The sequence below is a fragment of the Saccopteryx bilineata genome, chromosome 2 (genome assembly GCF_036850765.1).
Source record: "Saccopteryx bilineata isolate mSacBil1 chromosome 2, mSacBil1_pri_phased_curated, whole genome shotgun sequence".
Taxonomy (NCBI): domain Eukaryota; kingdom Metazoa; phylum Chordata; class Mammalia; order Chiroptera; family Emballonuridae; genus Saccopteryx; species Saccopteryx bilineata.
The window spans coordinates 352,309,261-352,335,030 of record NC_089491.1 but is presented as its reverse complement, the minus strand read 5'-3'; the positions used below and the strand labels follow the sequence as shown (position 1 = coordinate 352,335,030).

Sequence of the window (25,770 nt, the reverse complement as noted above, 5' to 3'; positions counted from 1 at the left end):
CAGGCGCTGGGGATGGCTCCTTGGCCTCTGCCCCAGGCGCTAGAGTGGCTCTGGTTGCAACAGAGCGACGCCCCGGAGGGGCAGAGCATTGCCCCCTGGTGGGCAGAGCGTAGCCCCTGGTGGGCGTGCCGGGGGGATCCCTGTCGGGCGCATGCGGGAGTCTGTCTGTCTCTCCCCGTTTCCAGCTTCAGAAAAATACAAAAAAAAAAAAATCAAACAAAAGATTACTCTGAAAAGCATTGTGTGTTCAGATTTAAAAATGTTTTTCTATATCAAAATAAGCTCTGTGTATTAATTCAGTGATAACAAACGTTTATTATATTGTGAGTATGCCAAGACAGGTTTGTTTTACTCTTTATTATTTAATGTAATTTAGTAGAGCAGCTTAGTAAAATTTTTTAATCTTTAGGGCTTTATTTGATAGAACCAAAAGTTAAATGATAGACCTGTGGCATATGGAAATAATAGTATAGGATACTATGATTTGTTATAGGTATAATTCTTATTTGTGATAGTGAGAAGTGTTTTTCATTACTCTAATTATAATTTCAATGCAAATTCTATTTTTTATTTCCTTGGTAATAGAAATAGTATGTGTATTGAAGAAGGAAATTATTCATTGCCCAACAGGCAATTTATTTTCAAAAAATAAATGACTTGGCACTTTGATGGAGAGAACCAATAATGCATCTATAGTATAATTGGATTGCATTAGTGATATAACTTTCAGTGAAAGTGTGCTTAAAATCAAAGAGATGGTGATTTTTAGATTTCAGAGAATGTGAATTTGCTTTGGGTGAGAGGTTGAGTAAAATAACTTTTGAAGGCTTTTCCTAAATTTTAAATTTTATTCTGTATAATAAAATATAGATTAAGGGCTGCAGCATATATTGGCCATGGTTTTCATTTACAAAATTAATGGTCGCAAAATAATTTGTAGAGAGGGAAATTCTTATAGTTTGCAATGCCAAGTTTATAGCCTCTGTGTGTTTAATTGGTGATAGGTGGTGCTATTGTTGCACAGTTAGTCCAAAGAGCCAAGCATTCCTCATATTTGCATCCCAGGTACTATTAGAGGGATTTGCCATTATGGTCAATAAAAATGTTGTAATAATTTTTATAAGGAAAATGAATATGATGGCTCTTTAGGTATTACCATAATTTAGCATTTATAAGAAACAAAGATATTTATAGGTTGCAGCACTTAAATTCTGATAGAGGAGAAGATGAAGATCTAAAAAAGTAGTTAATTTAAAAGGCAGCTCTACAGATTTATAGTTTAATATTGGAAGATTTATAAGCCTTTTATTTATAATGTATACACTTGATATTTTAAACTGCTTGTCTGGCAGGCCTATTTAAAAGAAAATACCATCAGCATGTTTCCTCTATTCAATGTCTATTATTATTATGTCTGTTATAAGTTCTTGGGTATTTAGAACTAGTTGTATAATGTTTGCCATTTTTTTTCTTTCTGATATTACATAGCCATCAAACTCTTGGCAGTTAGGAAAATGCACTGGGAACTATATTACTAAAAGTATCTGGAAAGCTTTCTTAATTCATTCAAAGTTAATCTGTTCAGTATTTAATTTAGCAGCAAACTTTCTCTTGAACCACTAACTTTGAAAAACAGTTATTTTTTTATACTTGACACATATTAGCATATTCCTTTTCCCTTTAGAATAATAGATTACTGCATTCTTTGTATCTAAGGAATAAATATGATATGACTCAATGAATGGACATTCATGCATTGTTATGTGTATAATAAAATGGTGCTGTTTAAAGATGCTTATGTATTCAAATTATTTTTTCATTTATTAAGAGGAAGAGGGCAGAGACAGAAAGGAGGAGAGAGAGAGAAAGAGAGAGACAGAGACAGAGACAGGAACATCAATCTGTTTCTGTATGTCCCCTGATTGAAGATTGAACTACGCTTCAGGATAATGCTCTAACCAACCAAGCTATCTAGCCAAGGCTATAGATTTTCTTTTTAATTAATAGACTATGGAAATTAAAAGTATCTTTGATGTCTTTTAGCACCTTCACCTTTTCTGCTTATAAATGCAAAGGAATAGGCTTAGGAGAGCTGGGGGACGTGGGGAGATGTTGGCCAAAGGGTACAAAGTTGTCATGCAGTATGAATAAATCCAGAGTTCTGATGTCCAGGCATAATAACTATAGCTAATAAAACTGTATTGAAAAAAACAAAAACAAAACTGTATTGAATACTAGAAAAATGCTAAGAATTCAGGTGTTCTCATCACACAATGCAGTTAACTCTGAGGAGATGACTATGGTAATCATTGTACTGTGTATATGTATATCAAATCATCCCATTTTAATGTTTTTTATTATTATTATTATTATTATTATTATTATTGAGACAGAGAGAGGGATAGATAGGGACAGATAGACAGGAACGGAGAGAGATGAGAAGCATCAATCATTAGTTTTTCGCTGCGACACCTTAGTTCATTGATTGCTTTCTCATATGTGCCTTGACCGTGGGCCTTCAGCAGACCGAGTAATCCCTTGCTTGAGCCAGCGACCTTGGGTCCAAGCCAGTGAGCTTTGCTCAAACCACATGAACCTGCGCTCAAGCTGGTGACGCTGGCGACCTCGGGGTCTCGAACCTGGGTCCTCTGCATCCCAGTCCGACACTCTGTCCACTGTGCCACCACCCAGTCAGGCAAATCATCCCATTTTATACCTTGAATATATGTAATTTTTATTAAAATATGTTTAAGAAAGAAAAAAGAATATAAAATAGGTCATAGAGGTTAGATGATTTACTCAAGGTGGTTAACATTTAGTTACTGCAAAGCTATGACTGGTACCTATGTCATTAACATTTCACTTCAGTGTTCTTTGCAACACATTTTGCTTTTTCTCATTTACAGCATATTTGTGAAAGTTAGTACAACATTTAAGATCTGCTTTTTAAAATAACCAAGAATATCTTTTTCTTACACGGACAGCTGAACACTAATTTTAAAAAAACTTAGTTTCTTTGCTTTAAAATGGAATAATGCAGTCATGTGGGCACTGAGCTGACTTATAGTAATTTATTAAAGATAAAAATTATAGTCTTCTAGAACAGACGATTTATTCTCCTATCCATATCAAGTGCATGCTCTTATAATTTTCTAACAATATTAATGATAGCCCTGGCCCAGATAGCTCGGTTGGTTAGAGCATCCTCCAAAGCACCAAGGTTGCCCATTCGGTCAGGGCACATACAGGAGCATAGTGATGTCCTGATGCTCCTCTCTCTCTCTTTCTCTCTGTCTCTCTTCCTCTCTTGCTAAATCAATAAGTTAAAAAAATATTAATGCTGCCTGACCAGGCGGTGGCTTAATGGATGGAGCATCAGACTGGGATGCAGAGGACCCGTGTTCGAAACCCCGAGGTTGCTGGCATGAGCGCAGGCTCATTCAGCTTGAGTATGGGCGCACCAACTTGAGTGCAGAGTCGCTGGCTTGAACCCAAAGGTTGCTGGCTTGAAGCGTAAGGTCGCTGGCTTGAGGCTAAGGTCTGTGGCTTGAGCAAGAGGTCATTCGCTCTGCTGTAGCCTTCCCCACCCCACCCCCCTTACCCGGCAAGGCACATATGAGAAAGCAATCAATGAACAACTAAGGTGCCGCAAAGAAGAATTGATGCTTTTCATTTCTCTCCCTTCCTGTCTGTCTGTTCCTATCTGTCCCTCTCTCTGTAACTCTGTCACACACACAAAAATATATATAATATATTATATATTTAATGTGTATGGTGTATATTATATTTCAGACAGTAAGTTATAACATTTAGGAGATCTTGTTTTCATATAATAATGTTCTGACCATTTGTTTTCATTTACTGAAACTTTTTCTGTCTTCTTATGCAGATCAGTGGGGAAGCACAGGAGCTCTTTTCTGTTCGACATGGCCCAATTCGAGCGGCTAGAATCTTGCCTGTTCCACAGTTTGGTGAGTCTAGCCCTTAAGAAGAAACAAATCATTCAGAAAGTTTCTCTTTTATTGGTCTTGGGCTAGAGACAGCAAGAATGATAACTAAAGTCTGTTTTCCTCCAAGTGTCTATAGCCCTTTTCCTCCCCCCCAAAATAAACCCTTAGTCCTGTCAGTTGAGATGGAAATAGGTAATCTTAACCAATTCAATATGGCCATTCACTTTCTGCTGTGTTTTTGATTTATCTTCATCCTCTTTGATCTTGATATAGCCTCTGACTTGGCTGGCTCTTTTCTGAAGCCGTCTTCTCTCTTGGTTTTCACGGCATCGCTCTTCCCAGGTGCCTTCCTTGCTGACTGTGCTGCTTTTGTTATGTTTCTGGTTTAGCTTTCTTCTCTGGGTATTCCCCAAGCCTCTGTTGTTCTTGAGTCTTTGCTCTTCTTAGTTATACTTACTTCCTTGGAGCGCTTGTTTTTTCATCATTGTCTTGATTATAGATGAGTCTGCTGTCTGCATTTCCAGCTATGTCCAAAGTACAATTTCTGTCTTTTGAGCTTGGATCTCTGCTTTACTAATGACTACTTCTTAATGTTGTATTTAAATATCATGTTTTATTTTTATTTTTTTAGAAATCAAGTACATTTTAAAATTAAATCTGCTAGATGGATGTCTAAATAATTCCTGACTCTTGAATGATCTGAGCTTTTTAAAGGCTGTATTTTCTCAGTAACTTGTCTATGTTCACACAGTGTTTTTGCATGTGCACTCTAAAATTCTTATTAATATTATTTGCATAACTAAAATCTTTTAAAATAGAGGATATTAAAATATTTTAATTCTGTTATATTTTTAATGTTTATCTAGAAGGGAAATTTTTCGTATAATACTACTTAAGCAATTAATTTTCTAAATTGGTAAGAATGATGTTTATTAAAATTACTATGTGCATTACACACTTAGCAGGTGTGTAAATAATGCTGCGATTGATGTAGTGATTAAATCTGCCTAATTGAAATGGGAAAGGTGGATGTAGTAAGACGACAATGTCCTGAAGTCACGTGGAGATTTTTCTCCTTGTTATTGAACTATATGGCACATGCAGATTTCAGCTCTGTCTCTTTCTCTCCTTTGCACTCTTACTCTTGTGCTCCATTTTCTGTTGCATTTTTGTTTTGGTGAAATCTTTTGACAAGAGTGTAGAACATTATTTTCTAGAATGTTATTTGGAATAGTCAGCTTTCTTTTTGGATGGTTAGAATCAAGAACTTGATTACTAAGGGGCTGTGCTATGTCTTTGTTTCTTTGTGTGTAATTGACAGGGACACATTTTCCCCCTTCATTTGTAAGTCTTTTGTTTATGTCATTTATTAATGTTCAACTTTTCTTAACTTTTACTTTGAGCAGATACTTCATGAGCAAATATAAAGCTATAGAAGTTAATATTGCCATTAGAATTTGAGCGTGTTTGTTTTACTTTGTCTAATTAAGAAAAGATTCCTCCATTTACTATAATATGCTTACTTTAAAAAAACATTAGATTTAAAATGTAATTTCACATAGCTAAATATTCTGTTATGACTTTCCAAAATTATACATGTCTCTTTTATTGTATTTGGTTAAATTTTTTAGATTTATTTTCCTCAAAATATAACTTTGGCAACTTAACACATGAGATTTATAATGGAAAAAAAGAAGCACCCCTCCCCTCTTTTACCCATTTTGATTTACGTGCTCAGTTTGATGGAATAATTTTTTAATAAGTTTCCTGAAAAGGGATGTGTGGTAGATCTTGTTTGTCTGAAGATGTCTTTATTCTTCCATATTCTTCTTCTTTTTTTGCAAGAGAGAGAGAAGTAGGAAGGGAAAGAAATGAGAAGCAACAGCTTGTAGTTGTGTCACTTTAGTTATTCATTGATTGCTTCTCATAAGTGCTCCAGCTGAGCCAGCGGCCCCTTGCTCAAGTTAGTGACCTTGGATTCAAGTAGTGACCTAACACTCAAGCTGATGAGTCTGCACTCAAGCTGGTGACCTTGGGGTTTTGAACCTGGGACCTCAGTATCCCAGGTTGATGCCCTATCCACTTTGCAACCACCTGTCAGGCTCTTCTCTGTTTCTTTTTCAATTAAAAATTTTTTTGACCCTGGTCAGTTGGCTCAATGGTAGAGCATCAGCATGGTGTGTGGATGTTCTGGGTTCAATTCCCAGTCAGGGCACACAGGAGAAGCACCCATCTGCTTCTCCACCCTTCCCCCTCTTGCTTTTCTCTCTCTCTTTTCCTCCCACAGCCATGGCTCTATTGGAGTGAGTTGGCCCAGGGCGCTGAGGATGGCTCTGTGGCCTCTGCTTCAGGCGCTAAGAGTATCTTGGTTGCTGAGCAACAGAGCAAGGCCCCAAATGGGCAGAGCACCCCTCCAAAGGGGGCTTGCTGGGTGGATCCCGGTCAGGGTGCTTGTGGGAGTCTGTCTCTGCCCCCCTCCTCTCAATAAAAAATTTTTTCCTCCCATTGATTTGAGAGAGAGAGGGAGAGGGGAAGAGAAAGAAAGAGAGAGAAAGAAAAAATTCATTGTTCCACTTAGTTGGTTAAAATACTCACTGCTTGCCCTTATATGCGCCCTGACCAGGGATTGAACCTATAGCCTTGGTGCACTGGGACGATGCTCTATTCCTTGAGCTAACTGCCCAGGGTCTTCCATATATGATTGATAATTGGGCTGGGCAACAAATACTTGTTTGTAAATAATGTTACTTCAGAATTTTGAAGGCATTGATCCAGTGTTATAGTTGAAGAGACTGAAGCCATTTTGATACCTTTTTCTTTTTGACAGAGACAGAGAGAGGGACAGACTGACAGGAAGGGATAGAGGTGAGAAGCATCAATTCTTCGTTGCAGTGCCTTAGTTGTTCATTGATTGCTTTCTCATATGTGCCTTGAAGAGGGTAGGCCTTCAAGCCAGCGACCTTGGGCTTCAAGCCAGCAACCATGAGGTCATGTCTGTGATCCTTCACTCAAGCCAGTGACCCTGCGCTCAAGCCGGCGACTTCTGGGTTTCGAACCTGGGTCCTCTGCATCCCAGTCTCTATCCACTGCGCTACTGCCTGGTCAGATGATATGTTTTTCTTTATATATGGCTTGTTTTTCTCTCTGGCATCCAGTAATGTTGGTCCCCCCCTGCAGTGTTCTGAAACTTAGCATTTTTGTCTCTTGATTCATATATTGCCCTGGGTCCCTTTAATGTGGAAATGTAAATACTATATATAATTTTGAGAAAATTTCTTAAATTGTGTTTTGATAATTTCTTTTCCCAAGTTTTGTTGTTGTTGTTCTCTCTTTCTGGTATGTATATTACTTGGCTATTAGAACCCCTAGAATGATTAATTAAAAAGTAATTTGTTCCCTGTTCTTTTGGGGAAATTGTCTCAATGTGGATTACTATTCTATTCTATTTTGATGTCACGTTTTTCTTTTTTCTTTTTTGGCTCCTCTTTTCACATCCAACAATTCTCTCCCTCTTTTCTTCTTTTTCCCTCTCCCTCTTTCCTTTTCTTTCTTTCTTTCTTTTTTTTTTGTATCCTTCCGAAGCTGGAAACAGGGAGAGACAGCCAGACAGACTCCCGCATGCACCCGACTGGATCCACCCGCATGCCCACCAGGGGCGACGCTCTGCCCACCAGGGGGCGATGTTCTACCCCTCTGGGGCGTCGCTCTGCCGCGACCAGAGCCACTCTAGCGCCTGGGGCAGAGGCCAAGGAGCCATCCCCAGCGCCCGGGCCATCCTTGCTCCAATGGAGTCTTGGCTGCGGGAGGGGAAGAGAGAGAAAGAGAGGAAGGGGGGAGGGGTGGAGAAGCAAATGGGCGCTTCTCCTGTGTGCCCTGGCGGGGAATCAAACCCGGGTCCCCCGCACGCCAGGCTGACGCTCTACCGCTGAGCCAACCGGCCAGGGCCCCTTTTCTTTTTTTCTTGGTGTAGTTTACATATAAATATTACCAAATAGAATCCAGTGATAGATAAAAGGAATTATATGTCAGGACCAAGTAACAGATATTCTGGAGACTATAACATTGGTTAACATTTGAAAATCAATCAATGTAATTAACCATATAAATAGAATGAAGAAGAAAACCTCTATGAAGTGGAGAAAACCATTGACAAAATTTAATAGACATTCATTATTAAAAAAATTTTTTTTCATCAAATTAGGGATAGAAGCAGTGTCAGTATGATGAAGATTATCTCTAAAAAAATCTAAAGCCAACATCATACTTAATAGTGATATATTAAATACTTTCCTGCTGAGTTTGGGATGGCTTCTATCACAACTTCTATTTACCAAAGAATGCAGGCTCCTGTTATTACAATAAGGCAAGAAATAGAAATAATAGGTGTAAGTAATACAAATAAAGATGTAAAGTTGTCTTTGTGTATAGAAAATATGAAGGAACATATAAACTATTTGAATTAATAAGTTAATTTAGCTGAGCTGCTGCAAAACAGGTTCCTTAGCTCTTTTGTGAACATTTCTTCACTGTGTCTTTTTCCATCATGATTTTCAGACATCCTTAACCGTTTTTCCCTTTCTACTCCTTCCTTGCCTGACAGCACTCCTTTGTGATGCTTGTGCTCAACTACTTTCATTTCCTCTAATGATCCTTCCTCTTTTTTTTTCAGGCCTTTTCATTTGCTGTTTTGTCTTCCCGAATACTCGTGTCCTTCTGACCCTTCTTGCTCCTTATCCAGTGTCAGTAGTATGTGCTCACATAAGACTTAGTATTTTGTTTCTTATTCTTTTTAAAACATTTTAGTTGCTCATTTGCCTTTTACTAGATTTGTAGACTGTTTTCATATCTTTAGTGCCTCACAGAGTATTGGTTAATACAAGGTGATAATGAATATTTATTGAATGTTGCAGTGTGATATAACCTTTTGAAAATTATGACCTAGAAGAAAAGCAAGTTATTGTCCTGTAAGGCGTTACTGTGGGAAGTTTGTACACTAAGTAAAAATGAAAAACTGGACTGACCAGGTGGTGGTGCACTGGATAGAGCATCGGCCTGGGTCACAGAAGACCTAGGTTTGAAATCCCGAGGTCGCCAGCTTGAGCACAGGCTCACCAGCTTGAGAACTGCAGGGTCACTGGTTTGAACATGGGATCATAGACATGACCCCATGGTTACTGGGTTGGACCTAAAAGTCACTAGCTTGAACCCAAGGTCACTGGCTTGAGCAGGGAGTCACTCTGTCTGTTGTAACCCCCCCCCCATCAAGGCACATATGAGAAAGCAACCAATGAACAACTAAGGTGCTGCAACAAAGAACTGATGCTTCTCATCTCTCTCCCTTTCTGTCTTTCTTTTCCTATCTGTCCCTCTCTCAATCTCTCGCTAAAAAATAAATTAAAAATAAAAGTGAAAAATGGAAGGATTTGTATGTTCTTGTATTCCACAGAAGGGCATTATTGTATTAAATGGGCATTTATTTATATCAACAAAGTTTGCACTTCTCTGCTTCTTCATGGTCACTTTCTTTTTTTTTTTTTTTTTCATTTTTTCTGAAGCTGGAAATGGGGAGAGACAGTCAGACAGACTCCCGCATGCGCCCGACCGGGATCCACCCGGCACGCCCACCAGGGGCGACGCTCTGCCCACCAGGGGGCGATAATCTGCCCATCCTGGGCGTCGCCATGTTGCGACCAGAGCCACTCTAGCGCCTGGGGCAGAGGCCACAGAGCCATCCCCAGCGCCCGGGCCATCTTTGCTCCAATGGAGCCTTGGCTGCGGGAGGGGAAGAGAGAGAGAGAGAGAGGAAAGCGCAGCGGAGGGGTGGAGAAGCAAATGGGCGCTTCTCCTGTGTGCCCTGGCCGGGAATCGAACCCGGGTCCTCTGCACGCTAGGCCGACGCTCTACCGCTGAGCCAACCGGCCAGGGCCATGGTCACTTTCTTAATGAGCCTAGACCTGCGTTAGATTTTTTTAGTACAGTGATCCAAAAAGCTATGCCTGGTCATCTGGTATTATTTTATTAGATTAAAAACTGCTATCTTTTGAATGTTTCTAGAACCTAATTTCAAGTAAATTCTTATTTACTACTCTCAGTAGCCATTGTAGTTTTCAGTATCCCAGTACCTCACCTGTGAAATATATCACTATGTATGTTGTAATATACAAGTTATAATTTTTTTTTTTACACGTTATAATTTTTATGTGGTTGTAGACTTTGCGCTAATAATGGTAATTTCCAAGGAGTGGGATCAGAGGAAACTTTCACTTTACCATGTTTTTAATTTTTTAAAAATAAAGACCATGTAATTTTAACTAAAGTAGCCAATATAAAAATTCAGGAAATACTGAAATGTTGAAAGGGAAATTCAGTTGATTTTCCGCTAGCAGAGATAAACCCAGGTTACCGTTATTTCTTCTTTTCTTCCTGCCCCCAGCTACTGAGCATTAGTAATAGCTTGGGGCAGCGATTTTCAGTTGGTGTGCTGCAAGGATTTTGAAAATGTGCAATATTTGATTATTTAGTCAGGGGTACTGACCTCTTTTCCCTTAGATTGTCAAGTAAAAAAAAGGACAAAAGTCAACACAACAATAGCCATGTGCTGTGAATGAGTCAAAATACCCAGTTTTGTTGTTGTTGTTGTTAGATTGGCAAAATATATATTTTTTTGGTGTGCCACAGAATTTTTGTTATTTGTGTAATATGAGATGAAAAAGGATGAAAATCTCTGGCTTAGGGTATATATTTCCAGATTTTTCCCCCTTTCTTTTTCTACCTAATTATGCACACATTTGTTGGTTCTTTTTTTCTTTGTTTCTTCTTTTCCTAGTGAGAGGAGGGGAGAGAGAAAGACTCCCACCTATACCCGAATGGGATCCACCCAGCAACCCCTGTCTGGGGCTGATGTTCTGCCCATCTGGGGCCATGCTTACAACTGAACTATTTTTTGCGCCTGAGGTATGGGCTCCATGGAGCCATCCTCAGTGCCTGAGGCCAATGCACTCACAATTAAGCTATGGCTGTGGGATGGGAAGAGAGAGAGAAGGGAGAGGGGGAAGGGTGGAGAAACAGATGAGCACTTCTTCTGTGTGCCCAGACTGGGAATTGAACCTGGGACACCCACACACCAGGCCGACACTCTACCACTGAGCCAGCCGGGAAGGACCCTTTTTTTTTTTTTTAAGTGAGAGCGGGGGAGATAGTGAGACAGATGAGACACTCTCTCATGTGCCCTGACCAGGGCTGATGCTTGAATTAATGCCCCTGGAGCAACGTTCAAACCACTTGAGCCACTGGTAGCAGGAGGGGAAGAAGGAAGTAAGGGGAGAGAAGCAGATGGTCGTTTTTCTTGTGTGCCCTGACCAGGAATTGGAACCAGGACATCCATACTCTGGGTTAACACTATCCATTGAACCAACTGGGCAGTGCCAGTAGATTCTTGTATGTGCCCTGAGCAAGGATGGATCCTGCAACTTTGGTGTGTCCAAATGATGCTCTAAGTGAGCTGTCCGGCCAGCTTAACTTTTCAGACTTGCTTGAAATTAACTTGAATGTCCAGGGCCTGATTAAATTCTTTACATATATTAACATGCATTGACTCATGGATGTGTATGTGCATCCCTATGTAGGTTTTTTATAACTGTTCATATTGTGAATATCTTTCTATTTCAGAACTTACACATTTCTTTCATCATGGCTAAAAGTTATGTAATATTTATATTACTTTTAACTTTTCCCCATAACATGTTATATTATTGGTATATGCTTCTATAGATATACATTAAAAGTATACAAAGGATTATTTTCTTAGGTTAACTTGTAGAAGGGGAATTGTTTCCTCAAAGAATACGTACATGTAAAATTTTGATACATGTTGTAAAATTGCTTCTCAGAGATTATATTAACATCTGTACATGAGAATTCCTTTTTTCCCAATTCTTTTCTTTACTGGCTGTTGTAAATCTTTTTAGTCTTTGCCTATCTAATGGAGGAAAATCCTCTTTATTTGTAAATTTTTGGTCTTTGAGTGCTAAGGAGAGTGGAAAAATCTTCATAGTTTGCCCATTTATTCCAGTTAATACCGTGTTTGTTTGTACTCTTTCCCTATTGATTTGAGTTTTTTACTAGATTATTAGTGAAAAATTATTACATATATGTGTCTCATGTACTTAATATGTAGTTTGCCATTTGTCTTGTTAATTGGTGAAATCTTACAGTTTATTATGTAATATCTTAGTTTATTTAAACATTTAAAAAATATTTACTTATTAATTTTTAAAGAGAGACAGGAGAGAGAGAAAGGAGGGGACAAGTTGCTTCTTATATGTGCCTTGACCAGGGAAGTCTGGGGTTTCAGGTTGAGGCTTTTTCCACTGCGCCACCACAGGTCAGGCTGTGATAGCTTAGTTTAATGCAAAGAAAATCTGCATATTTTATCATATTTTATTTTAAACAATGACTTTCCTTGGAAGTTGAATTAAAATTTTTTCTTTCTAGTACTTGTTTTTTTTACTATTATCTTTCTTTCTTTCTTTCTTTCTTTCTTTCTTTCTTTCTTTCTTTCTTTCTTTCTTTCTTTCTTTCTTTTTTTACAGAGACAGAGAGAGAGTCAGAGAGAGGGATAGACAGGGACCAGACAGACAGGAACGGAGAGAGATGGGAAGCATCAATTGTCAGTTTTTCATTGTGACACCTTAGTTCAATTTTTTTTTTTTCAGGGACAGAGAGAGAGTCAGAGAGAGAGATAGACAGGGACAGACAGACCAGAACGGAGAGAGATGAGAAGCTTCAATCATCAGTTTTTTGTTGCAACACCTTAGTTGTTCATTGATTGCTTTCTCATATGTGCCTTGACCGAGGGCCTTCAGCAGACTGAGTAAACCCCTTGCTTGAGCCAGTGACCTTGGGTCCAAGCTGGTGAGCTTTACTCAAACCAGACAAGCCCGCGCTCGAGCTGGTGACCTCGGGGTCCCGAACCTGGGTCCTCCACATCCCTGTCCGATGCTCTATCCACTGCACCACCACCTGATCAGGCTACTATTACATTTCTTGATTGTTCATTTCCAATCTCCTGTTTTCAGGGTTATTTTTTTTTTTTTGAAATTTAGCTTTGATTATGGTCCTCATATCATAATGTGTTTCTTTGGAATTACAGGAGCAGTGCATTCTATACAGTACCTTCATAATATGTGGAATATGAGTAGTGCCTCAGAGTGAATTTATTCAGTATTTTCTTTTATTTTTTAAATTTTATTTTATTGATTTTAGAGAAACAGGAAAGGAGAGAGAGAGAGAGAGAGAAACAGAGACAGAAACGTTGATTGGTTTCTGTATGTGCCCTGACCAGGGCTGGAACTGGCAACCAAAGCGTATTGGGATGACGTTCCAAGCAACCAGGCCATCCGGTTAGAGCCTACTCAATATTTTATAAAAGAGAAACTGGAAGTATATTTTTGTGTAAAGTATTTTTCAAAATCATTTGTTGGTGACCAAATGGGTAACACTGTTTTTGACTCTAATAGAGCTTATATCTATAACTCTATTAGTAATGATATTAGGCATGTGCTTATGGAGAAGGGTGATCATTTTAGCTTTGAACCTCAATTTGATTTTTGAGAAATGCTGATTCAACCATATTTGTTATCCTTAGGAGTCCAAAGTACTGAATACCTGAACTTTTTTCATATAAAAACATTTTAGAATAAATTCCTTTTTAAATTGAATTTATTGGAGTAACACTAGTTAACAGAATTATACGGGTTTCAGGTGCCCAGTTCTACAACACATCACTGTATACACTGCATTGTGTGTTTACCCACCCAAGCCTAGAGTAAATTCTTATAAGTGAGGGCCTTTATTCTGAGAATAGGTGGCTTCTTTGGAGATACAAGGTCTGTGAGCCATATTTCTGGTACTCATCCAAAATACTGGGTAGCCAGTTTGGCTTATTTCTTATAGATTATTTCATTGTGACTCACTACTCAATAGGTACTATTATTTTTCTGTTATGCAAGGAATTTGAAATTTCACATCTCAAAATACTAAAAGGTTTTTAATAAGATCCAATCCAGTTTTCCCTACTGGAGTAAAAATGCTAAGTAATTTCTGAAGCTTGTAATATTGTAAATAGCCCAGCCATGCAATCAGAAATACCAATTGTTACAGGTTTTTAATGCTATGAATGACTGAAGTTATTTTTGTACAAACATGAGCAGAACAAACTTATAGTTGTTAAACTTTTTATCATTTGCTTATTGTAAATTTTCAGATAGGTGTTGAGTTTTCATTATTTCTCTTTAGGTGCATCTAATTCATCCTTTTCAAACAACTTAAATGTGGTTTTTATCATGTTCAAGGAAGAGATGTTTGATTTATTCAGCTATTTGAACTCAGAAATTTTGATTAACTTGTCCAGAAGGTTTACCGTTATTTTTTTTCCTGTAAAATTTTAATGACTATGGTTAAACAAGTAAATCCTATAAATACACTTACGCACGCAGTCTGTTCAGCCTAAACACTAGCAACCTTCCAAAAGTAGGCCAACTGACATTTGCTTACAGTCATCACCAGTATTTTGCAAAGAGGGAACAGGCTTATTGACATTTTAAATGGCCAAACTATGAGATTTAGGCTTCTGTAATGTTTTCTGCTCTAATTACTCCTCAGTTTGCCTTGTGTATTTTTTTCATAACACATAATCTTTATCATTGGGGTCTTTGCAACTTGGGATAATTTAGGTTTTTACAAAATTTGGCTAAGCCTTATGACTTAGATAAATCATAAATGGGGAACATATGTTCTGTTGATCCTAAGTTTCTTTAATGTTTTTGGTCAGAGAAATAGTGTTTCTCGGGGAGAATGTTTTAGAAGTGCTGCCTTTTTTTTTAAGTTTTTTTTTTTTTTTTTTTTAGTTTTTGTGATGTCATGGTGTTAAATATGAGAAATTGATCAAAGAGCATTCTCAGTTTATACCTAGATATTTGAAGTTTGTAATTAGGGACTTTTCTTATGAGGGCTATAGTGAGAAGGAAGTATACTGAACAAAAATGAGAGGATGTAAATTTGTAAATCAAGTAAATAATAATGCTTGATATTTTTCACATGAATGCTAGGTTGATTATACATTATCACCACTTCATCATTATTCAGGTGAGTACCATTCCCCTATTTCACTGTTGTGGTGACTTAAAGCTCAAAGAGATTAGGTGACTGGCATAAAGACACATGGGTGACGAATGGTGGAGTTGGAATTTGAACTTTAATGCTTGCCTCTAAATCACTTAGTCCTGTATCTCTGTATTTGATTTTTCCAATATTATGGGGAAACACTTTTACCCAATCTAGGTGTTTTAGGCTATGTCTCTGCAGAAAATAAACAGTTGTTTATTCATTGAAATATATAAAAAGTAGCTATTTTTCTCCATCTTCTCTTCCATTTTGAGGGCCTAAAATACTTCCAGTTGCCCTAGTGTTTTCATTGTACTTGGAGCCCTTGGTTGTTTAGTCTTAAAAAGTGAAGAGCACTAAAAGTAGTCAATATTGGGGACCAGTATACTATAGGAAAGCCATTATCTTACATAACTACGTTTTAAATTTTAAGCTGTCAGGGAAAGGTATGTCACAGAGACAGCTTCAGTCTATTCAAGTTACATTCACCCTAAATTAAATCAGCCCTTTAAAAGAAATGTTGCTTCCCTTTTATAGGACACTGTATAAACTATTAAGAGTAGTACTTCAAAAGGGTTAGTGACTGATATCTCCAATCAGATAAAAACAAAGGTGTAACATGAAGCAACTAAATTACATGTGAGCTTAATGATTGTGACCCAAATAAACAGACTTGTAATGGAGATGCCGATTATTATCGGTACAGTTTAAATGCCTTTTGCCGCAGAACTGTAAAAAAAAAATGCGGGTGTCTTAGTGAATTGGACAAGCTGTGGTCTTGGAAATCTGTGTTCATTTATCCTAGCACATTTGTAAGTGTAAAAGGGAAAACTTCTTATTTTCTTCATTTTTATTTTTTATTAAATTTACTAGGGTGACATTGGTTAATAAAAATTATTCAGGTTTCATAAAACTAGTTATTTTCTAAATCATAGTTATTTTAAGTAAGTCTTTTAAAAACAGTTTTATCAAGAAGTAATTTTTTACACCATGAAACTCATTAATTTAAGTATATAATTTGATAGGTTTTGCCAGATGGGTATAGTTATGTAAATACTACTACAATCAAAATAGAAAGCCATTCTATCACTGTAACAAGTTACCCTGACCTTTGGTGGCACAGTGGATAAAGCGTCAACCTGGAACACTGAGGTTGCTAGTTCAAAACCCTGGGCTTGCCTGGTCAAGGTACATATGGGAGTTGATGCTTCCTGCTCCTCCTCCCCTCCCTTTTCTCTCTCTCTGTCTCTCCTCTCTAAAATGAATAAATAAATAAATATAAAAATAAATAAAAAAAACAAGTCTCCTTGCCTGCCTCAATGGCTATAACAAAAAGGTAACTGTTGGTGAGGATATGGACTAATTGGAATTATCATACATGAGTTATGAAAATATAATATAGAACAGCCAACTGGACAACAGCTTGGCAGTTCCTTAAAATGTTAACCATGAGCAGCTGTAGGTTCACAGCAAAATTAAGCAGAAGGTACAGAGATTTCCTTTATATACCCTTCTACCCTTAGACATGCAGCTCTTTCCCATTATCAGCATCCTCTCACAAGACAGTACATTCAGGCTTTTCAAAAGCAAACATTTTTAATTATCAGAAGTTTTTTTTTTTTTTTTGTATTTTTCTGAAACTGGAAATGGGGAGAGACAGTCAGACAGACTCCCGCATGCGCCTGATCGGGATCCACCCGGCACGCCCACCAGGGGCGACGCTCTGCCCACCGGGGGGCGATGCTCTGCCCCTCCGGGGCGTCGCTCTGCCGAGACCAGAGCCACTCTAGCGCCTGGGGCAGAGGCCAAGGAGCCATCCCCAGCGCCCGGGCCATCTTTGCTCCGATGGAGCCTCGGCTGCGGGAGGGGAAGAGAGAGACAGAGAGGAAGGGGGGGGGGGTGGAGAAGCAAATGGCGCTTCTTCTATATGCCCTGGCCAGGAATCGAACCCGGGTCCCCCGCACGCCAGGCCGACGCTCTACCGCTGAGCCAACCGGCCAGGGCCTAATTATCAGAAGTTTTTAATGTTAATTTTTTATTCATTTTTAATTTCCAAGTTGCAGCTCTTTTTCTTTTATAGTTTGTGGGTTTTTTGTTTTTGTTTTTAGAGAGAGAGGGAGAAAGAGACTAGGACAAACAGGGACAGACAGGAAGGGAGAGAGATGAGAAGCACCAACTCAGAGTTGTGACACTGTAGTTGTTCATTGATTGATTTCTCATATGTGCTTTGAGTGGAGGACTCCCGCTGAGCCAGTGATCCCAAGACCTTTGGGCTCAAGCCAGTGACTATGGGGTAATGTCTATGACCCCATAATCAAGTTGGTGACCTTGCCCTCAAGCTGGATGAGGCCATGCTCAAGCCAGCGACCTTGGGGTTTTGAACCTGGGCCCTCAGTGTCCCAGGTTGATGTTTTATCCTCTGAACCACCTCCTGGTCAGGCTGTTTTTCTTTTTTTATTAAACACATTTTTTCCCCTCTTTTTTCATTAAACATTTTTAAGATTTCTTTGTGATTTTTGTCATTGACCCATGGATTATTTTAAAGGGTTTTATTTTTAATTTTGAGAAATTTTTCTGATATCTTTTCTTTACCACTTTCTAATTTAATCCCATTGTCATCAGAAGACAATTTATATGAATCTAATTCTGTTAAGTGTTTTGAGAATTGTTTTACGGGCCAGAATATGGTCTATCTTGTTGCATTCTTCTGTATTCATATGGTTTATGAAATCCTTGGTAATAATATTTCTTGATCTGCAACCCACTTTTTCTGTTACGCAGGGTGAGGCAAAAGTAGGTTTCCAGTTGTTTATATGGAAAATAATATAGTAATTAATAAATAATAATATAAGAATAAACTTTTGTGTAATTAAAATGTAAACCTACTTTTGCCAAACTGTATATAAGTGATACAGACCCTCCTGCTTTCTTTCGATTAGTGTTGGCATGATATATCTTTTGTGATCTTTTTACTTTGAACCTTTAGTTTTCTTAATGTGTAAAATGCATTTCTTGCGAGCACCATATAATTGAGTCTTGTTTTTTTTAATATAATATTTCACTCTTTTACTTGTGTTTTTAGACCATTTACATTTAATATAAATATATGCATTGAGAATTGATTTAAGTAACTATTTTACCATTTTCTGTTTTTCCTATGTTTACATTGTTACCTTTCTCTAATTTTTCTGCCTTTTTGACTATTTTTATGATTCCACTTAATCTCCTTTATTGTGTCTGCTAACAATGTTTCTTTGTTTTGTGTTTAGTGGTTCTTTAGGTTTTACAGTATATATCTTTCATTACAACCTACCTTTAAGTGATATTATTTCAGAGATTGTATAAGACTTTTAAAACACTTTCAACAGTAGAAAATACAGCTTGATTTAAAAATGGCCAAAGGACTTGAATAGACAATTTTCCAAAGAAGATACTAAAATGGCCCATAAGTACATGAAAAGATGCTCAACATCATCATTAGAGAAATGCAGATCAAAACCGCGATGATATACCACTACATGGACTAGGATGGATATCATCAGAAGAATAGAAAATAATGTTGGTGAGGATATGGGAAAAATTCAAACCCATGTGATTTCCTGGTGGGAATATAAAATACTGTAGCTGCTGTGGATTTTCAAAAATAGTGGATTTATGAAAATTTTAGTCTTTTATTTTTAATTTTTAAAAGATTTTAAAATTTTTTTATTTATTCATTTTTAGAGAGGAGAGAGAAAATGAGGGGGGGAGAGAGAGAGAGAGAGAGAGAGAGAGAGAAAGAGAGAGAAAGAAAGAAGGGGAGAGGAGCAGGAAACATTAACTTCCATATGTGCCTTGACCAGGCAGGCCCAGGGTTTCCAACTGGCGACCTCAGTGTTTCCAGGTTGATGCGTTGAAAACGTTTTGTTATTTATTCAAACACTTTATACACATACATATTAAAAATAGGCTATATTTTTTAGAGCAATTTTAGGTTCACAAAAAAATTAAGTGAAAAATAAGAGTCCCCAAATATTTTCTGAAATGATAGTTGCTATTTCTCTACACATCCTTGCCAGCGTTCTTGCTGTTGTCAGTGTTCTAGATTTAGGCCATTCCACTAGCTAAGCAATTTTCAACCAGGGTGCAGCAACAATTTTTAAAACATGCAATACCTGACTCTTATGGGCACTGACCTTTTTCCCCTTAGATTATCCAAAAATAAATAAATAAATAAATAAAGTCAACAGCAAACACAAGAATAGTCACCCAGTGTGAAAGAATAAAAAATTATGTCTATTTATTTGTCAAGTTGGCAAAAAATTATAATTTTTGGTGTGCTGCAGAATTTTAGTACTTAGTTTATGCAAGCCATGAGATGAAAAAGATTGAAAATCGCTGTAATAGCTGTGTAATGGTATGCCACTGTTTGTTTTTTATGATATGGAATATCTTTTCATGTGCTTGTCATCTGTATATCTTCTTGTGAAGGTCTGTCAAGGTCTTCCCAGGTTCTTTTTGTTTATTTTCTTACTGTTAAGTTTTTGTTTGTTTGAGAGAGTGGGAGGGAAATGAGAAGCCATCAACTGGTAGTTGTGTCACTTTAGTTGTTCATTGATTGCTTCTCATTTGTGCCTTGCTCAAGCCAGCGACCTTGGGCTTCAAGCTAGCGACCTTTGGCTTCAAGCCAGTGACCCCTGAATCATGTTGATGATACCATGCTCAAGCTGGTGACCCTGCACTCAAGCAGGTGACCTGGGGGTTTTGATCTGGGACCTCAGCATCCCAGGTCGACATTTTATTCACTGTGCCATCATCAGTCAGGCTGTTAATGTTGAGTTTTATGTATTCTTTAGATACCAGTTCTTTATGATATCTCTATCTATCTATCTATCTATATGATATAATTTTTTCCCAATCTCGGCTTGTTTTATTCTCTTTCTCTCTTTTTTCCTTTTTATTGAATTTATTTGGGGTGACACTGGTTAATAAAATTATACTGGTTTTAGATGCACAGTTCTACAACACATCATCTGTACACTGTATTGTGTTCACCACCCCAGTTACCTTGTTCTCTTGACAGTGCCTATCACAGTACATATTCCATTATTTTTTTTCACTTTTTTACATATATTTTAGTCCATTTGCTGCTGCTTCACAGCTTATTAATGTTCTGTTCATTTTATTTATTTACTTATTTATTTTCTTTTTCCAAGGTGAGAGGAGGGGAGATAGAGAGACAGACTCCTGCATGTGCCCTGACTAGGATCCACCTGGCAATCCTCCATCTAGGGCCTATGCTCTGGCCATATGGAGCCATGCTTGCAACCAAACTATTTTTAGCACCTGAGGTGGAGACTCCAGGGAGCCATCCTCAGTGCTTGAACCCATTGAGCCTTGGCTGCAGGAGGGAAAGAGGGAGAGAGAGAGAGAGAGAGAGAGAGAGAAGGAAGAAGGGAAGGGGGGAGAAGCAGATGGTCTCTCCTGTGTGCCCTGACTAGGAATTGAACCCGGGACTTCCACATGCTGGGCCAACGCTCTACCACTGAGCGAACCAGCCAGGGCCATTAATGTCCTGTTCATTAAAAATATTTTTTTTATTGAATTTATTGGGTGGGTGACATTGTTTAATAAAATTATAAGTTTGTTCACTTTTTCAGTGTTTTTTCCTCTTTGTGCGTTTAGTAGTTTCTATTGCTGACTCTTTATGTTTCCTAATGTTCTCTTCCGCAGTATCTAATATATTGTTTACCTATCCACTGCATATTCCATTTTCATTTGTGTGTGTGCATGTGCATGTGTGTGTCTGGAGAGATCTCCAGTGTCTTTTTTTTTTCCCGGAAGTGAGAAGTAGAGGTCCGCAGACAAACTCCCGCATGTGCCCGACCAGAATCCACCCGGCATGCCCACCAGGGGGCGATGCTCTGCCCATCTCAGGCGTTGCTGCAACAGGAGCCATTCTTGCGCCTGAGGCAGAGGCTATGAAGCCATCCTCAGCTTCCGGGCCAACTTTGCTCCCATGGAGCCTTGGCTGCGGGAGGGGAAGAGAAAAACCGAGAGGAAGGAAAGGGAGAAGGTTGGAGAAGCAGATGGGCGCTTCTCCTGTATGCCCTGGCCGGGAATCGAACCCGAGATTTCCACATGCCGGGCCGATGCTCTACTGCTGAGCCAACCAGCCAAGGCTCTCCAGTGTCTTTTTTTAAACATGCTTGCACTCTCCTCTACCTTCTTGAGTAAATGGAGTCTGCTTTTCAAAGTAGTTTAAATGTCACTGTATTCGTTTGATTGATTTATCTTCTTACTATGGGTCAAATTACATTGATTACTTACATGTCTATAAATATTTGTTTGGATGCCACGCATTGTCAATTTAATGTTACTAATGGCTGGTGTTTGGTTTTCTTTAAACATTTAGGGGTTTTGTTCTGTGATACATTTAAATTACTTGAGTTTTTATTTGATATGCTTGGAACAGCCTTGAGTCTAAGGTAGAGGTTGCGAACATATTCTGAAAGGGCCGAGTAGAAAATATTTTAGACTTGTGGGCTATACTGCATCTGTCACAGCCATTCACCTCCATCATCATAGTGCAAAAGCAGCATTGACAATAATAGTATGTGGAGGCATTCACAGGGTTCATATCGTTTCCCTTGTCTCAAGGATCTCTCTGCTGTGCTGCCTGTTGTTCAGTGTCTGAAGACTGTCTTTTTATACAGTCTATCTGTTTTGTAAGTTTTCCAGCAGAAGGGTAAATCTAATCCCTGTTAATCCATTATGGCTGGATGCAGGAGTTCAAGATTTTGCTTTAATTGTAACGTTTGGTTAATTTTCTGTAAGGTTACTTAGAATAGCATCTGATACATAGTGAGAGTTATGTATGCATTTTTGTAAATAAAATAATTGGATTGAATTTTGCAGGGTAGTTTAAAATTTAATGTATCTTTGGAGAAGTTAAAAGGTGCACACATTATAGAGGAATTTTAAGAGGTATTGTAGCTTTAATTGTGCTGTCTTCTCTCTGGTGCTAGATGCAGTAGCAAAAGAAAATGATAAAAACACCAAGGGATTCCTTTATTTCTTTTGATCTCATGAATAGGTAAAGAAGGCTTAAACTTTCCTTCCCCTTTTACTATCATCAAGGGACTGCTATGATTCTTGCCTTACAGAGAATGGCATTATTTTTTCTTTGCCTTGTGAGTCTTTTAGTCTTAAAAACAAGAGGATTGGGCCTCAGTTGTTATCATTTGAGGTATCTTCTTGGCACCTACTTTTAAACTTAGTTTTCATTGATATTTTCCCACCTGTTGCTGTTACTGTGCCTTGCAAGTTTTATCTGTGTATGGGCTTACTTTGGAAATATTCTGAAATTTTCATGATATTCACTTGTGGTGGAATATGGAGAGAATTTCATTTGAGGCCAAGTGAATTTGCATAGCTTAGAATTAATACCAACAACCAGACTCATGAGCTAATAAAATGTCTTATTTTAAAATGTGAAAAATAAGCCTGACTGTGATGATGCAGTGGCTAAAGCGTCGACCTGGAACACTGAGGTCACTAGTTCAGAACCCCAGGCTTACCTGGTCAATGCACATATGGGAGTTGATGCTTCCTGCTCCCACTCCCTTCTCTCTCTCTCTCTTTCTTTCTCTCCCCCCCTCTTTCCCTCTCTCTCCTATCTAAAATGCATTAAACAAATATTTTAAAAATATGAAAAATAAAAATGCAGCTCTGGGTTTGTGTGTTTGCGAAGTAGTAGGAAGCACAAAGTTTAGAGAGTGGGTACGAGGTATTGGGTGGGTGACAGGCTCTACGATATCTGAGGCTGTGTTTGTAAATTAAAAGTATTGGTATTGTTTTGCTGGGCCAGTGGTGGCGCAGTGGATAGAGTGTCAACCTGGAATGCTAAGGTTGCTGGTTTAAAACCCTGGACTTGCCTGGTTAAGGCACATACAGCAAGCAACCAATGAACAACTAAAGTAAAGCAACTGTGGGTTGATACTTCTTGTGCTCCCTCCCTTACCCCATTGTAAAAGTAGTAAATAAGAATTTTTAAAAAAGTATTGGTAATGTTTTACCTCTCACCTTTGGTGATGGGTCCCTAAGTGTTTATTTTATTTTTAAAATATTATATATAAAGAGGTTCACGACATTGAAAAGAAATGAACCAAGGACTATTAATGGTCTCATTCTTTGTACTCAGTGCCCTGTGTGGAGAAGAAAAAGATGCAAACAAGAGAAACTGGACATGGTAGTTCTTTCTGGGTCAGAAGTGGAAATCAGAAATGCAAATTGAGGCCCTGGATGGTTGGCTTAGTGGTAGAGTGTTGGCCTGGTGTGTGGATGTTCTGGGTTAGATTCCTGGTCAAGCACACAGGAGAAGTGACCATCTGCTTCTCCACCCCTCCATTTCTTCTTTCTCTTTCACTCTCTTTTCCTCTCCCACAGCCGTGGCTTGTTTGAGTGCATTGGCCCTGGGCGCTGCGGCTGGCTCCATGGAACCTCCATGGAGCCTCCGCCTCAGGTGCTAAAAATAGCTCTGTTGCTAGCATGGTCTCAAATGGGGGTTGCCAGGTGGATCCCTGGTCATGGCTCATGTGGGAGTCTATGTCCCCTCCTCTCACTTGGAAAAATGGGAAAAAAATGAAGTGCGAATTGAGAAGTTCAGAGGGAACTTTTTCTGCATTCATTGCTGCAGTGTGCCTGTGAAAAAGCTTGTGGTAAAAAGAGACAAAAAAATTTAAAAAGCATGTTCTAAAGTTTCGCCTTGACTTCACCTACCCTGTTGGTGGAATTGTGGGTCCTGCCAATTCTGAGCAGTTTCTTCAGGAGATAATCAAAGTGGATGGAAGAGCTGGGAATCTCAGTGGAGAGGCTGTAACCTTGAAAGAAGGAAGAGCAAGATCACTGTGACTTCTGAAGTGCCTTTTTCCAAAAGGATATTTTACCCGCATAGTTTGGGTTTTAACAAAGCACACACACCTGTGTCACCACCACCACCACGATTTAGCTATTGAACTTTCTAGCACCCCAGGAAGTGTCCTCCTGCCTTTTTGTGGTTAGTCCCCTCAGCTCCTGCTCTGGGCAGTGACTGATCCTCTTCCTGTCACTATGAATGGGTTTTGCCTGTTGTAGACTTTCACATAAAAGGAATCATATAGAACAGACTGTTTTTTTTTCAGTTTCTTTCATTCAGAATATTGCTTTTGAGAACCATATTGTGTTTTTAGGTAAGCTTCCCCCTCCAAATATTTGAAGAATAATTGACTTGACTGGTTGCTCACAGTTGCTAATAGCAAGGAGAAGTACAAATTGCATTACTTCCAGCTTAACCAGGATATAGAAGAGGACTTGGAAGATGAGGAATAAAATTCATTTATTTGGCACATTTTATATGTTCCCCCAGCTTTTTTTCCAAGTGAGAGGAGGGGAGATAGAGAGACTCCTGCATGCGTCCATTGGGGGCCATGCTCGCAACTGAGCTATTTTTAGCTCCTCAGGTGGAGGCTCCATAGAACCATCCTTAGTGCTGGGACTGATATGCTTGAACCAATCAAGTCATGGCTACAGGAAGGTAAGAGAGAGAAAGAGAGAGATAGAGAAAGGGGAGCGGAAGAGGAGGAGAAGCAGATGGTTGTTTCTGTTGTGTGTCCTGACCAGAAATCAAATCCAGAACTTCCACATGTCAGGCTGGTGTTCTATCATGGAGCCAGCCTGCCTGGGCCTGTATGTGTTCTTTTTTAATTTTATTTATTTATTTATTTATTTATTTTTTATTTTTTTATTTTTTTACAGAGAGAGAGTCAGAAAGAGGGATAGATAGGGACAGACAGAAAGGAACGGAGAGATGAGAAGCATCAATCGTTAGTTTTCCGTTGCGCATTGTTACACCTTAGCTGTTCATCGATTGCTTTCTCATATGTGCCTTGACCGTGGGCCTTCAGCAGACCGAGTAACCCCTTGCTTGAGCCAGTGACCTTGGGTCTGAGCTGGTGAGCTATTGCTCAAACCAGATGAGCCCACGCTCAATCTGGCGACCTCGGGGTCTCGAACCCGGGTCCTCAGCATCCCAGTCCGACGCTCTATCCACTGCGCCACCACCTGGTCAGGCGGCCTGTATGTGTTCTTAAAACCCAAGAACCCCCCCCCCCAAAGGAAGTTTATAGTGAAGATATAAAAGGGAGCCATGTTTCTCTCTGTACAAGATTTTTTTATATAAAGATGTACTCCATAATTTGTTCATGTTTTAAATTTAACATTATTAAATCAGTTCTATATTTTATTATTTTATTTTTTTTGTAGGTGAGCAGAGGGGAGATAGTAAGGCAGACTCCTGCATGTGCTCCAACTGGAATCTACCTGGCAACCTCTGTCTGGGGTAGATGCTGGAGTATGAAGCTATTTTTAGCACCTGAGGTTGACATGCTTGGACCAACTGAGCTATCCTCAGTTCCCAGGGTCACGCTGGAACCAGTTGAGTCATTGGCTGCAAGAGGAGGAGAGGGAGAGAAGGGGGAGAGAGAGGGAGAGTGAAGCAGATGGTTGCTTCTCATGTATGCCCTGACCTTGGATCGAACCTGGGATGTCCATATGCTAGGCCAGTGGTTCTCAAAGTGTGCACCCTATGGTATTCCAGAGAAACATGTGCCTGCTAGGGACCGAAAAACCAACAGGGTTT

General features: G+C 38.9%; 1 protein-coding gene and 1 pseudogene across 6 annotated transcripts in view; both read left to right on the top strand.

Annotated features, from left to right (window-relative positions):
* BCAS3 (BCAS3 microtubule associated cell migration factor) overlaps positions 1 to 25,770 on the top strand; it is a 633,266-nt gene that overhangs the window by 54,279 nt on the left and 553,217 nt on the right. For all 6 annotated transcript variants that reach the window (XM_066262741.1, XM_066262742.1, XM_066262738.1 and 3 more), the window contains exon 6: positions 3,890 to 3,971. In XM_066262741.1, coding sequence (XP_066118838.1) covers positions 3,890 to 3,971 — 82 coding nt within the window. The remainder of the gene's footprint in view (positions 1 to 3,889; positions 3,972 to 25,770) is intronic.
* Positions 15,798 to 24,461, top strand: LOC136324749 (large ribosomal subunit protein eL22-like; annotated as a pseudogene).